The 15,471-nt window shown below is 43.3% G+C and overlaps 1 protein-coding gene across 1 annotated transcript; it reads left to right on the top strand.

Moving 5' to 3' along the window:
• Nucleotides 1–315: 315 nt before the first annotated feature.
• Nucleotides 316–14,122, top strand: FOXL3 (forkhead box L3). Its single transcript, XM_083872148.1, has 5 exons — nucleotides 316–418; nucleotides 836–910; nucleotides 7,374–7,502; nucleotides 8,214–8,382; nucleotides 8,739–14,122. Exons 3-5 carry the CDS (start codon nucleotides 7,396–7,398, stop codon nucleotides 9,219–9,221), a joined length of 759 nt encoding a protein of 252 aa, XP_083728274.1. The 5' UTR covers nucleotides 316–418; nucleotides 836–910; nucleotides 7,374–7,395; the 3' UTR covers nucleotides 9,222–14,122.
• The last annotated feature ends 1,349 nt before the right edge of the window (nucleotides 14,123–15,471 follow it).

Raw genomic sequence — 15,471 nt, 5'->3', positions numbered from 1 at the left:
GAACTTGCCTGTATTTTTCTAAAAGTGCCGTGCACCAGATTAATGGGAAGAAGCTGAGCTTCCATTAAAATACTTGGCTTCTTGAAGGTCCCATTTTGTCAAATTCAGCTGCCTAAAAGACACTGAAAATAAGAAACTTTTAGTGCTACAAGTTGGCTTCAGCCACTTTGAAATCCCAAAGACATTTCAAACTGAGTATCTGATGAAGAAAAAAAATCTAAGGTCAAAACTTAATGAGAAGAAGCAGAAACAAAGCTGGTTTATATTTAAATGGAGAGTTTTTTATTACAGTTAACCAGCTCAAACATAAACCATGACTTCACAAATAGGCACAGAGCAAAGCTCCCAACCTTGCTGAGGACAGCAGCACTGAGGACTAGCACTACTCTGCAAGTATTTTCACCTGAATCTACTAACGGTGAGGATGCACTTGAGGTGGCAAAGATCAAAGCTTATTTCTCTTTAGACTCCGCTGTGTGCAGCAAAAAGCCTCTCATGAGATGAAAAGGATGGAAAAAGCAAGAAGGGAGTTTACAGCCCTTTAAGGAGCCATCAGCAGTAACCTCAGAATACAATGTTAACTCTGGTTCTCTGCTGAGAGTGGCTTTCATGTGATGGAAAGCCAAATACTTGAAGGATGATAAACGATGAACTGTGAATGATAATTCTAATTCAGAGGAAGAGAAAGCAGTTTGTGTCTGGCTTTGAGGAAAATATAATCCCATGTCCCTGACACATTAACCATCAAGTGTTTATCCTGGAAGGAAGCTGAATCGTTTAACTAGTATTATCAAAACATGAACTATGGTTTGTTTTGGTTCTCTTTTTTTTCCAGAATGAAGAAAACCATTGATAATTGAATTTACTTACAGGGAGAGATACATCAAATCAGAATTATGCGTGAGGAGCGGTGAGTTATGCAAGAAAAGAAATCATATTGGTAATGGTGAAATTATTATCATTTGGTAATTAGGACTTTGGAACCAGATTACAAAGTGAGATCCTATTGTGAAGATGGGTACTATGGAAATCTGGACTATCCTGGGAGGTTTGTGCAGCCACAGGTTGCACCTTATGGAGGAATTTGAAGGGGTTATAGCTGAAGAAACACCAGGAGGTAATCCTGCAGCTCAGTTCCGAAGGAAGGTAGTGTTCCTGCCTGCCATGCCCTTCCTCTAATAAAATAACACCAATAATTGCTTAGGGGCCAATTTCCAGTTGCTTTTGCTCTCCAGTTTGATCTGCATTGTTTTGGGATTGTTCATGCAGCTTCCAGAAAACTTCTGCGTGGGAGAGAGCTGTGAGTAAGTGAACTGGAATGAATTACTACTTTCAAAGGAAAATAAAATCAGCAAAACACAAGAGTGCCGCCTCTCCCTACCCCTCCTGTTCCCTGAGATGCAGGGTTTGTAATAATTGAAGATGTCAGCAGGGCACAGAAAGGAGCAGTGAGTTCCCAGCCCCAGCTCAGCCTGCCCTGGGCCAGCACCCACCACTGGGTGTCCCAGGATGACCAAGGGATCCACCAGGGGATCCTTGGCTCAAACTGCCCACTAAGCTCTGATTCAAACCGTCCCTGCAGGGCCACAGCTCTTCCCAGGGACATCTCTGGTGGCTGCAGACACAGGAACTGCTGTGCCTCTGCTCCAGCTGCTCAGAGCCCCCCTCCCATCCATCCAGGAGCTGTTAAAGAGCATCACTGTGGGGCAGTTACCTTTGCACTTGCAGGACCAGTGTGTCCAGCCAGCTTGGGCAAAGCTTGTGTCCCTGGCATTTGTTTGCCTTGTATTCATTTGCCTTGTATTTGTCCATTTTGTCCATATCAGATAATAAAAACTCCCAGATCCCCTGAAATGTGTGCAAGGCAGATGTGAGGAACAGTTTTGAATTAGTTCAAATTTGCTGTTTTGGAGTTTGTGTGACCACCAGAAAAATCCCTTAAACCAATGAATGTGTGGTAGAGAGAGACTACAGAGCCAGGTCTGCCCCTCCAGCCCCTGAGTAGCTACCTAAATATTGCAATTTGTGTGTGAGCATCACTGAGCTTGATGGAAAAGACACACTGCCTGAGGGACAGCTGACAGAAATCTCAGAGGGATGCTGGTACCACAGCAGTGGACCTTTGCTCACTTGGGAATCTGCTCCTTTGCTCCTCCACGCCTGGATGACTTGTGCCCTTTCTCCTCTGGAATAATTATGATGGCTTGAAAATAAATGTGTGGGACAATTCATGCCAGTTTCCACCACTTAGCAGCACATGGATATTTGTGTGGAAGTGTGAGCCAGGATGTTTCTAATTCTCCTAATTCTCTTGACAAAATGGTTTTATAAATAATCAGGCCTTAATTGTGTGATTCCAGTTAATGCAGAGGGAGTTAATTAACATCTGGAACAAGTTTCCTGGCCTGAGTTATTAGCTGTGTCTGGTGCAGAATTCAAACAATTTATGAAGGGAGGCCTATGGCCAAATGACTCTGGACAGCTGGAATGAGAAATGACCAAAGAAGGACGAGGGGAGGCAGCAGTGCCAGGCTCGTGTCCATTTCTGGTGTGTGCACAGTTGGGGTGTGAATGTTGAGCACCAAGAGGTGCCCAATGTGGCAAAGAATGGGCATCATCACTCAACTTACCCTCATTTCAAACCCTCCAGCTCTTCCTTCTTGACTCCAAAAGCCCCATGAATTGGGATTTCGGAGGCTTTCATAGCTGAGGCAGGAAAAATCCCACTAACATTAAGGATAGACTATGTATTAAGAAGAAATTCCTGGCTGTGAGGATGGGGAGGCCCTGTACAGGTTCCCCAGAGCAGCTGTGGCTGCCCTTGGACCCCTGGGAGTGCCCAAGGCCGGGTTGGACAGGGCTTGGAGCAGCCTGGGATAGGGGAAGGTGTCCCTGCCCACGGCAGGGGGAGGAATGGGATGAGCTTTAAAGTCCTTTCCATCCCAAACCACTCTGTGATTCCTTCTGGTGCAAGCTTGGACATCCCTCCTGTGCTTCTATCTGCAATCTCAGAGAGAGGGATTTGATTTTGTGCTGCTAAGAGCAAGAATGCCAAACCACGAGCACACAGACTCTGAACTTCTGCCTCATGTATCCATGTCAAAGAGAGGAGTGGGGATGTGTCCTTTTAACCACCAACTCCCCTCCAGCAGAAAGCTGCTGGGCAAAACAAGGACAGAATGTAAAATCTTAATTGTCCTTTTGGGTCAACCCAAACAATTTTATCCAACCAAAAGTGATTATTTATTTATTTTCCAATTATTTATAAAGCTTTTAAAATATTTTTCCATTACATTTGGATTTAAGTAGAAAATGGGTAAAAATATTCCAGAATTTCACTTAGTAAGTGTCTAAAAGCTAAAGAATTGTCCACACCCCTCCTTCAATGTCTCTGAAGCCAGAAATTCATGAGAGCAAATGAGTCACAACACAAGAGTAGGTACGAGAACTGACTTTTCTCCCTGGAAATCCTCCTTTTCCTATTTATTCACTGCCAAAACACAACTGAGACTCTCCAGAAGTGGATTTTCACTTATGCCTTGTGAATCTCCTTATCCAGCTAGGGCAGGGATAGTATGTCTGAGTGTCCGTAGTCACCCACTTATTTACCACCTCTGATGTTGGTAGAAACACGTGCTGTGTTTTATGCATGAGTTTTACCCTGCTGCAGCTAGAAGGCATGCAGATGAGGAATGCTTCTCCAAATAACCCCCTAGCTAGGAAATATAAACAATTCTCACTGAACTCCAGCAGAAAACCACAAATTGTGGTGGAAATTTTATTTCCATTAAGTTCTCCATGTGAACACAAAGGAGATGCAGAAGGGAAAGGAATTCAGCTGATGAATGTGGGTGAGGCAGAGAGAAATTTAGGGTGAAATTCAGGTGGACAGTACAGAAAGCCTCACATCCTTTTCCTAGGAAAAAGTCACCAAGTTGAATGCCATGAGATGTCTCACAAGGAGAGGCAAATACCCGTCTGAGTTTGGGGAAATCACCTTCTCCTTATCCCATATCAAAATAAATGGGAGGAAAAGTGCACAAGAACCCACATTCCCCCATTCTCTTCCTCACCAGAGACAGATCTTGTACTAAAAAGTGCCAAAAAGAAAGCAGTTTACTGGTGGCGTAGGTTGTTGTTGAGGGATTCAAAGGCTGCTGAAGGACACCACTGCTTTCCACTGATTTAAACTGAAAGAGAGTAGATTTAGGTTTATTAAAAGAAAGAAATTCTTCACTGTGAAGGTGGTGAGGCCCTGGCACAGGATGCCCAGAGAAGCTGTGGCTGCCTCATCCCTGGAAGGGTCCCAGGTCAGGTAGGATGGAGCTTTGAGCAGCCTGGGATAGGGGAAGGTGTCCCTGCCCATGGCAGAGGGGTAGAGTGAGATGATCTTAAAATGTCCCCTCCATTCCCAATGGTTCTATTATTATATGATAAATTTAAAAGGTTTGTAATAAAGTCCTAAACTGCAACCAAGTCTGAGAAACAGCAGCAGGAATTGTGCTGCTGGGAGACACCAGTCTGCACCAGTAAGGAGATGGAATGCCAGCATTCAGTCCTAAACACTGAGGTGCTCCCTGTTATTCTGTTATCCCATAATGAGCAGTAACTCAGCCCTGTTTGGATTTATGACTTGTCTGAATTTCATGTACAACTTCCATAATCTCTGTCATAATTACAAAAATTGCAAATAACTTTTTAATACCAATGTTTAAAAACTTAGTCAAATCTTTCACTTTTATTGCCTGTTTACTATCTCAAATCAAATGGTTTACAACTTTGTGTTCTGAAAATATACAACATAAGAAAACACTAGCCTGGCAAAATTATGCTTTTATGATAATGACAGAGGTGAGTTACAATTGCTCTAGTTAAACTGTAATGGCTGCACAGATGCTGGGAAAAAAAAACTATTGTACAACATGTTCTGCCACCATAAGCATGGCACCTGCTACCTCCACCATGGTACATACAAGAGCATGTTAACATTTCTTTATGAATATTATTTTCAAGGATTATAATTGGACCATAAACACTCACTTGGGGATAAAATATCACCACACAGGCTTTTAAAATTACCTGGAGAAATATTCCACCAGTTTTGCATATATGGATTTCAGAAGCAAGTTTATGAGAGATTGTATATAATTTGTTTCTGATGTTGTAGGACTCAGCAATGGTTTGTGCTCTTCTTAGGGTCTGTATGAATCTGCAGCAGGTGAATGCAGTGATATTTACAGAGGCAGAAACCAAATCCTCCAGCCCTCAGGAAGTGACAATGTCTATCCCCAGATGATGTGTGACACAAATGGCAGTGGCAGGAGTTTCCTGTGTCCTGCCAAGCTGTCCCTGCACCACCCAACAATGGTCCCACTCACTCCTGAGGTGATGCCCAAGGACACCAGCCCATGATCTGACTCCTTCTGCTCAATTCAGCCTCACAAATGGCTGAGATGGAAATTAAACCCAAGTGTATTTCCCAGTGGAAGGGGTGAGGAATACCATGGCCATGAGCTGTAATGCACATTGCAGATGTTCTAGAGATGGACAAGGGGGTTACACTCACCCTGCAAGAAAATATAGGAATAGAGATAGTGAACATTACTACACACATGACACTACAGTCATTTATTTGTTCTAATTCCCATTACAGAAACTTCATCTATTAAACATTGTCAGTAAATATGTGAGGATTTTGGTCAAAATGTCTGACTTTTCATAGGACAATTTTCATAAATAGAATACAAAGAACTGAAAAAAAGAGATGTTTACAGATTGGGTTAAAGCAGTCAACCAAGCCAGTTCTGCTTTTTGAAATTGTTATAAATAAGAAGCAAGACCTTTTTTAGTCTTTAGTCTGAGTTACTGGAATTTTAGTGAGGTAAAACACCTCCAAAGAAAAGAACCACTGCTAAAAATCAAAGTGGATATCTACTTGTGTCTCAAGGATCATGGGTTTTAGTGAGGGAGAATCTTCCCAAACCAGTGACACTTTCTTCTTTACTTTAAACCTTCTAGTCCAGCTGGACAGAGTATGAACGAAGATCAGACATTATATATTTCATTTTCCTCCACTGAATCTCCTGTATCTTACTCAGTATTAAAGCCCTGCTGATGCCTAAGGCAGCAGTAGCTGACCCTTTGAATTAACACCTCCTCTGCAGTGGGTGCCTCATGCATATGCCTATTGATGTATTTTAGAGTGGAGATAATTTTTATTTTGCCTATCTGCTCTGGTTTAATATTCCCGAGGAAATACCTCATCTATATGTTTTTTCTCATGTCATGTATTTTCCCCAATGCCCTGCTATAATATCCTGTTTTATTCCACAGAAAAAGCCTTCTTATGTCCATCTTTGTCAGAACTCTAGGAGCCACTAAAGCATCATTTTAAAGGGCTCTTTATCACTCAGACGATTTTTCCCCTAATTGCACCCTTTAACTCCAAAAGGGGTTTGGGGACATACTTTGTATGAAAGATGCTACAGAAAACAAAAGTTACATTGCTAGTGGTTCTGCTTTTATATTTCCATCCAGGGAAACTCTCTGCACACCAATTTGCTTTCTCTGTTCCAACACCCATTTCCTCCTGAGGCTGTTTCCTGGGACAGAGCTGTCTTCAAATAATTTAATTATCATGTGGCACACACCTTTTAAGTCCCCCCCTGAAATGGTGCGTGATGCCTTTGGTTTACATCACTTGTTGGAAAACACTCCAAAGCATTGAAAAACTATTAAATTGTTACAGTATTGGATGCCAACACACAGGGCTATTAGTCTAATTCATCCTTCAGATCAAAGCCCACACAGGCAGCTCTCCTGCCTACAGCTATTTTCCTTTTACTTTCCTGCTTGACAGTAGTCCCTCATATCCCTCTGTTCTACTTTCTTTGAACATACAGATTTTCCTTTAGTCATGGAAATATAATTTATGTCCATTATACTGTATTATAGATTGCAGATCAGGACAAGCGTGCGTTACTGCCTGGGACGTCTGTTTATTGTACATCGGTTTTCTAAAAATAAATAAATAAGAAAAAAAAAAACCCTGCTCCGCTGGGGGAGACAAAAAATACACTCCAGCCTGGACCACCCAGCGAGGGGAGCGCACCCCGGTGCCCCGGCTCTGAACACAGCAATAGCGACACCCCCCAAAAAATAATATCCCAACAGACGGGCTGGCTGGGACGGGAGAATGGCAAAAACAATCCCCACCCCATCACGGAGAGTGTGTGTGTGTCTGTGTGTGTGCACGGAGGAGAGAGAGTGTGGGGAGGGGGGAGAGAGAGGGAACAGACAGACAGAGGGGAGGGAAGAAGGGAGGAGGGAGTCCAAGCTCTGAGAAACATCACTCCATCTCTCTCACTCCACAGGAGCTGAGCAAGGAGCAGGACGATGTTTGACAACACGCAGTACCCCTATAACTGCTTCAATTACGATGGGGATGATTATCCTACCTGTAGTTCTGACGAGGAGAAAAAATTCACCAGACCAGCATACAGGTAAGATGAAGTTTTTCCAGGTCCCCCTGTCCCTGGTGAGGTTTCTGGGCTGATGGGATCGCAGCTCTCAGGGGAGCAGGGGGCCAGCTGTGTGCAGTGGGTCTGGCCCTGGTGCAGGCACTGCAGAGGGCAGATTTCTCCCCCTTTCTCTGTGTGAAGTGTTCATGATTTGTTTCCTCCCATGTGGGGTCACAGCAACTCTGGCGTGCTCTTAAGCCTCCAGATTTCAGACAGTCTCCAACTCTCAGGAGCTGTGGGAGAAGGGAATGAAATGTTTCAATGTGCCAAGGGGTGAATTGGGCGCAGAGAACCCCGGTGTGGTGGGAAGAGGCGCAGTGTGAATGCTCACAGGGACACCCAAGGTCCTTTCCATGAGCAGGGCTGGTCTCCAGTGACAGTGGCTCTGAGCCTGGTCAGTCTCACTGCAGCCTTCCTGCTCAGGGAAACTTTTCATTTGGAGTTGGAGAGGTGTGTGATCCTGTCCTCTGCTCTGCAGGCAGCCCTGGGGGCTCAGTGCCTGCCACTGACCTCTCTCTGTCACCTGGGGCTCCTCAGGACACTCAGGACTTGTCCCTGGGACACCTTGGGTCAGGGCACAGATCCACTGGGGGAATTTAGAAGCAGGATATAGGCACACATGTACCTGTGTGGTCCTAAAAGCTGAGTCTGCGAGTGGGGCGATGGTGTAACAGCAAGTTTTCCTTTTTCCAGCTACATTGCCTTAATTGCAATGGCCATCCAGCAAAGCCCTTCAAATAAAGTCACCCTCTCTGGCATTTATGACTTTATAATGAAGAAATTTCCTTACTACAGATCAAATCAAAGAGCCTGGCAGAACTCCATCCGACATAACTTATCGCTTAACAGTTGTTTTGTGAAGGTAAGATCAGTTACTGTGTATTTACACACACACTGTGCATGGCTAAAAAAAATATAGGCAGCAATAATCTCATCATCACTGGGAAAGAAGGGAAACAAACAGCTGAGCTGTAAATCACTTAAAATCTCTGTGAGTTGTCAATTACAGAGATAAGGAATATATCCTTGTCTGATGTATGCTAATAGATAACAAATTGGAGAGGATGGGGCTTACATCTTACTCATATAATGACAGAGAATAGGCTTAAAAGTCTTGTCATATGTGTTTACACCATTCTTAAATGTAAATGAATGCAGATGCTAAACAGCAGCATCTGTAACACATACAAACACTGAACTGCCTTTAAATAAATACAGGTTCCCAGAACAGAAGGGAATGAGAAGGGGAAAGGAAACTATTGGAGCTTTGCAACAGGATGCGAATCCATGCTGGATCTCTTTGAAAATGGGAATTACAGGAGAAGACGGAGGAGGAGGAACGTGAAAAGAGAGCACAAGGAGCAGAGACCAAGCAGTATGAAAAGTCCTTTGTCCCCCAGTATCTCTTCTGTGGACTCTGCTTTGAACAGCATTTCCTCTTCTGAAAGTAAACATGAAAGAATTGAACCGGGCCCAAAACTTCTGGAGCCTTGTGGGTTTGCTCCAAACAGCGTGACCAACAGGCAGAGCCTCAGCAGCTCCTCCTTAGCAAAATCGGATTCTGAAATCAAATTTAGCATCGATTACATCCTTTCAGCCCCCGACCCTTTGCCTGGCCTGAGATCTCAATATAACATGCAAGAAAATAAATATCACCTACTGGAGGCCCCGCATATTAATCTCCAGTTCTGGACAATGTGATGTTATTTATTGGTGGTAACAAAGTCTGAGTCACGGTGTGTTCAGCAGCCTCATGTCACTGAAAATCTGCCTCCTGCCTCCTCGTTTCCCTCCCAAGCAGTGCTCAGAAAGGGTTACAGACTCACCAGCTGATGCTCTGTCTGTACCCAAAGAACTTTGCTAAGATTAAAGCATAAATAACTGCTACCAATATCGGTTACCACCATGCTGAAATTTATGAAATCCTAGCTTTATTTTCTAAACTGTCTTGGATGTTGTTTAGCACCACAAAGAATTTCCTCTCCCAAGCAGAATCTGACAGAGAAGAGACTTGCTTATCATCCACTGCTTTATTAAAGACAAAGTGAATTTGATCCCACTTTCAGTGGTGGAAATTAGGATTAACTCCACTGAGGTATATAGGTCAGAACTTAAGCTGATCTAAAACAGTGTAATTCTGTCGACTTACACTGGCTGGGAATGTAGGGGGGAAGGGGGTGGAAATTTGTTTCTTAAAGGGAATTATAGAAAATCACCCTGTCTTCCATTATTATTTTTTTTTTTAAGATCATGCTTCAAACTGTTTTGCAGCTTTAATTCATTGTTCATTAGGAAAGGTAGTTATTGATAAGTATGTCAAGTATATTTTTGTTTACACTGGGGGCACAGTTGTTTAAATTGTTGAAATGAAGTTTTATTCAAAATAATTCCAAGAGACCTAATTGCAAGGATGCTGATCTCTGGGAGACTTTGATAGGTAATGTGACAGTCAAAGAGTCTCTTAATGCCTTGGTTAAAAAAACCCAACACTTCTTCCCCTGTACTACTATCAGAAATCTTCCTGAGATGCTGCAGAAAAGTCCTTGACACTATTTCATTTAGCAAGTGTGAAGGGAAACCTGGCACTGCAAAAAAGCTCCGTTGTGTGTCAAGCAAAGCTAAAATTCCACCTACCTGCTCTAAGACAAGTTGTATATTCCCATTAAACAGATTTTTATTGATCCTTCTTGTAAGCAATTACCAAAGTGGTGCTTGATATGATTTCAGCTAAACTGGTGAGATTTATAATTTCCAGATATCAATGTTAGCTCATAAGCTCCATTTCTGAGAAAGCCACTTCATTATCATTTACATGCAGTGGGAGATTTTGGAACAGAACCTGATGGACAATGATGAACTGTAATGAGCTTTTAAGAAGTTGCTTTTATACAACATGTTCACAATTAATTGCTTCTCAGAACATAAACAGCGCTAGCAAAGGCTCCACAAAATCCTGGCTTTGACTTGGCTACTACAGTCTTCACCTACTGCAGATAAACGGAAAATAGACAAGAATTCTGATGGTTTTAAGCAATTAAATACAGAGATAAAATTATCTTTGCAACAGGAACTAAAGGTAAATGAAGGTATATGAGATAAGGTTCAGCATAGAGGTATGCTCAGGCATGACTTGAATTTTTATGCAGAAGCTTTGACATTTCACTAAGTTATTTTACATTGTGTCTAATATATACTGTACATTTATACTATATATTCTTATATATTGTTATTGAGAAAGGGAGCAATATCACTGCACTTATATGTTGTAAAAATGCATGATGTATGTTGTCATGATGCTGAAACTCCTGCCATATACTTAAAATTTACCATCGGTGGTATTTCACACTGATTGGTAATAAATGCCCATTTTTTGGAAAACTATAAAGCTTGTTATCTTCAGGCATTTCTACAGCATGCAAAAGTCTTTGCTTCTTCTTCAGAAAGGAGAAAATGGAAAATCATGTCCATTACATCACTGCATGTCTTCCAAACTTTGAAGGGATGATTCCTTGAGACCAAATCCTGCCTTCAAATGGGAGCTTTCAATTCTCTGTGAATCAACAGTTATTCTGGGTGAAAATCTGAAAGCAAAATTTGACTCTTTAGGCCTGATTGATCTGCTGTTTACACTGATATTAGGAAAAAAAAAAAGAAAACCTCTGTGGGGATTGGACAGATGGATTCTCATTTGAAGAGGGATGAGAATTTGCTCCTTTGGTGTTTATGCTCAGTAGTAAATAGGTGTGGGAAGAGCATGTCCTCATTTAGTGCTTCAGTGTTTGCATGCACTCGTTGTGGGTGGGTACTTGTGCACCTCTGGGATCCTGCCTACAGATAAATATTTGTGGTTTATACCCAGATTCTTTTTCCTGGTTGTTTTAAACATGGCGATGCTGCTGTTGGGCTGATGGTTGCGGTACACACCTGCAGTATATTTGAAATACATATTTTCTGCTGTGAAACATGCAAATATGATTGTTACTATGTGTTCTTGGTTGATTCTGTTAATAAGAGATAATTCAGCGACAGCAAAAGTTCCTCCTGAGCAGCACCTGGGTAAGGTGAACGCTGTGGGCTGCTGGGACCAGTGGAGAAGCAGTTTATGGCTACTAATCAATGTAGAATTAATGCATTAGGAAAGGCAGAAATACACCCAAGTGGATTTACAGCAGAGATCCAAAGCCATTTTCTGTAAGATGAATTAATATTCACAAATAGCCATGTCCTGTGCTCATGGTAAAGTGCCTGCTAGGAGAGACTGTCACACTTTAGTTTCCCTAACATATAATCAAAGAAATTTGTGTACAAATAGGTGTTAACATTTGTTTTGCAAAGGATATCAATCATATTTCGAAAAATGAAGGGACATATTTCAATTTGCCCAGTATATTATATTCTGAGGACTCCAGAAAGGTTTCCAGCAGTTAAAGTGAATGGCATTTAATATAGAACAACATAACAGGGGTGAGGGCTAGACGTGACCTTATTCAAATGTCGTAGCCATTACAAAGCCATTCCCAATGTAATTATAATTAAATACTTTATGCCTTTCTTGCAAATCCTCTGATCGATCATTGATATTAACATTAATATTGTATTACCCCCGAGCAAATATCTCCCACACAAGTGTTATGGATCACCAGGTTTCCATTAACAAAGTTGTGAGCTATTGCCGTGTGCTGGTCGTGGATAAATTTACGTAAATTACTTTTTCTCAGGGAAGGGGGGAAAATGTCCAGTTTTCTTTCTTCTCTGAATCCAGAGCTATTTCTTCAGCTCCACCACAGCCTGCCAGCCACTCACATAAAGAAAGAAAAGAAAATCTCACAGGAACATCCCTTTTTTCCCCGTGTTTGAGCAGGTGAACATTCTCCTGTTTGGCACTGGGGTTCAAAGCTGAGCTGAAGCCAGGGATGAGCAGGGCAGGGCAAGGCTCTGCACCCTCCAAGGCCATCAGTGGGGTGGGCAGGCTGGGGGAAAGTGTTTGTCCCAATTCCTCATCTCACGGCACCTTCCTGGCTGCAGAGAGAGGCCCAGAAGGAGCCCTGGATTCCCTTGGGCCAGCAGAGGTGCCCCACGAGGGGCTGACACTGTCCCAAGCTGGGCTGAGGCAGGAGCAGGGAGTGGGACAGCAGCTCTGCCTGCTGGGCTGGGGCACAGTGAGGGGAAACAAGGCTTCAGACCTCTCCCTTCAGCACCATAAATACCTTTGGAAAGGAAAGATGAAAGGTTTCTTTCTGGGAAGAGGCAAGGCTTGGCCTCACTGAGAGACCCTGGAGGGGGGTTGTTTGTTTATCCTTCTAAAGGAAGGCTTCCCACGACAAAACAAAGATTTTGATGGAGCCAGGCCAGGTTATTATGCAGCAATTTCACTTCTACTGATTTAATTTCTTAGGCTATTGCCATTGGTGTCACAGAAGTGGGCTTTTGCAGAGCGAAATGATGATCAGCCTCAGGATGAAGTTCAAAGTACTTGGGCAAGGATGCAAAGATGCGTCTTTTCTCCCCCAGTGAGGAGAGGCCAGATAACACCCAAGGCAGGCCAGCAGTTGACCTCACTTACAGGGACCTCTCCCTCAGCAGAACCTTCTGCACATTATGGGAGCATTAATGCAGACTAGGACAGCTGAAAACAAACCTTTTCTTTGTCAGTAAAGCCAAGTTCCCCTATTTTTCTGCCAATCAGAAAGATCTTATTGGTCTCTCTTAGCTGAGACCCATTAACTCCTCAAATAAAGAGAAGCTGTGCTCAAGGAGCAATTGAAGGTCAGCCCACACTGGAGAGCTGGTTCTCCCCATGGCTTTGCTTTGTTGTCTCCATCCTATGGCCCGAATTCCCACAGCATTCCTCAGCCACTCAGCAGGTTGGTTTCTCCCTCAAAACCAAACCAAGATTTCTGCACTGTTTTCTGGTCACAGAGGGTTTCTATTTTGGCTACCACTTGACTGTTCAGGTCTAAATCTTGTGAGTCTTGCCCACTCTCTGGCAACAGAGAAGACACAGTGAGAGGGGAAGGGGTTTGGGAGGGATGAGCTTTGGGGAAAAACTTTGCTCCACATCTTCCAGTAGTACAGAGCTGATATCTCAAGTGTTCTTGGGGTTGTGTGTCAAGTCTCTGCTGTAAATTGAGGGCAGCAACAGCCCATGTCCAGCTGCACTCAGGCTCAGGGAAGAGAGGGAACCTCCATCACACGGCCCTGAGCACAGAGGGACCTGAACCCTCAGCTCTGGCAGCGTAACATAAATCCCTGTCTGTGAGCAGCCCTTCAGATCCCGCAGTCAAGACATGGAAATCCTCATTCCAGCTGGCCTCTCCCCTCTCTGTCTCTTCTGGGCCATGTTCTCCTCCCTGCTGTGAGGGTGTAAATCCTTGCAAATCCATTAACTTTGGTATAATTACCTCTGGAATTGAAATAGCACGTGTGAAGCCGACCTTTGCATATTATACCCAACATCTCTCCTCACACACTCTGCAAAACTGTGCCAGCACCTCCTCTCCTAGACAGAATTCTCAGGGCAACAAAGGGTCCTAACCTCTTTGTTTTGCATCAGCATCAGCTTCTAATTGCTTCCTCCAGAACGTGGGTACCATCTGCAGTGCTCTGCACAAAGAACCTAGTCTCTGTTTCACTGGGAATGTCTTTCTTTTTGCACTTAGGGTCATTAAATTAAAGAACAGGGTAGGTCCAAGTCCTGTGGAACTTGCACTGGAATCTTTTTTTACCCGGAGAGCAAACATAAAAAAACAAAGTAAGTTGTGCTCCCTCCCACCCTTGCTGCAGTGGTTGGAGGCAAATCCAACTGTGAGAATTTTGCCTGAGAAAGAACTGCCGGATTTCTCCCACTGTGAAATCCAGCTGTTAATTCAAACAGAAGGGATGGACCTGACCAGATAGGCCAACTGGCTTGTTTCCATCCTAAAGTCCATTGTGTTCTGCAAGTTCCTAAATTTATGGTCATGAAGGTCTTCCAAGCCCTGTAATGAAGTATGGCATGCAATGTTTTTGTTATGGAATGTGGGCTGCAAAGGGAAAAAAGGAGGTTTGAATTTATCTTTTAAATGAAGATTCTGGAATCTCTCAGGATAAACAAGCTAAATTAGGAATCAAAATACACCATGTTTCTCACCATAACTATGGAACTGAAAATAGCACTTGCAGAGCACTGACAGAAGAAGAAAGCTAGAAGTTGCAGTGAGCCCAAACCAAACTTCTTTTTGTTGTGTTTCTCTGTGTGTTCACTGCCCTGAGATTTTCTTGTAGCAGTGAATGAACCCTGCTATGCCAGCAACAGGAGCCCCTTTTCATCTTTTGGGAGTGGTTCTTCTGACAGTGTGTTTCAGAAAAAAAACCTTTGCACTGCAAAATTGAGCTGCTGGTCTCCACCATCAGCATTTACACTGGGCACAAACCACCTTGTCTTGCCCTGAGCAGGTTGAAAATAAGGTACAGAAATGCTCTTTGACTTGTCAGCCTGCATGGTGCAGCTCAGTGCAGCTCTCTCAGTGCCCCAGCTCCACAGACTAAATGTTCTGCACAAAAACTGCTCCCTCTTAGGTCTTTATTGGAGACATGATAAAGAATTAATGGGCTTGAAAGTTTGCTCAGTTTCCATGCTGATACCAGTGGTTCTAAATAAAAAAAAAAACCAACCAAAACCAAATGAGGCTTCCTGAAATTTGCACAATAAAGAACTCTGCTCTGTCTCACAGTCATTAAACCCTTCTGTCAGCCCTGCACTGGCCCCAACAGCCCCACTCTGGATCCCACTGCCCCCCAAAGCTGCACTTTCCACAGCTGCTGCTGCTGAAACACTGTCATATTCTCCTTGTGCAGGGAAAAAACATTAGGGTAGAACCAAGTTCCCCCTTGGGCCCAAAGGCTCTGCTGACCATTAGCCATCTGTCTCAAGCAAGATCTGCTCTGGCTGAAAATGCTTTTGGAGGATTCG

Source organism: Zosterops lateralis, assembly GCF_965231275.1.
Source record: "Zosterops lateralis genome assembly, chromosome: 15".
NCBI classification, from domain to species: domain Eukaryota; kingdom Metazoa; phylum Chordata; class Aves; order Passeriformes; family Zosteropidae; genus Zosterops; species Zosterops lateralis.
The sequence above is the reverse complement of the archived record's forward strand: the minus strand, read 5'-3'. Positions and strand labels throughout refer to the sequence as shown.

Bases quoted from the DNA above. Each gene is read 5' to 3' on its own strand.
- FOXL3 (XM_083872148.1), top strand. From the start codon at position 7,396: ATGTTTGACAACACGCAGTACCCCTATAACTGCTTCAATTACGATGGG. The intron at 7,503-8,213 runs GTAAGATGAAGT...TCCTTTTTCCAG, and splicing joins TTCACCAGACCAGCATACAG to CTACATTGCCTTAATTGCAA. The intron at 8,383-8,738 runs GTAAGATCAGTT...AAATAAATACAG, and splicing joins TTAACAGTTGTTTTGTGAAG to GTTCCCAGAACAGAAGGGAA.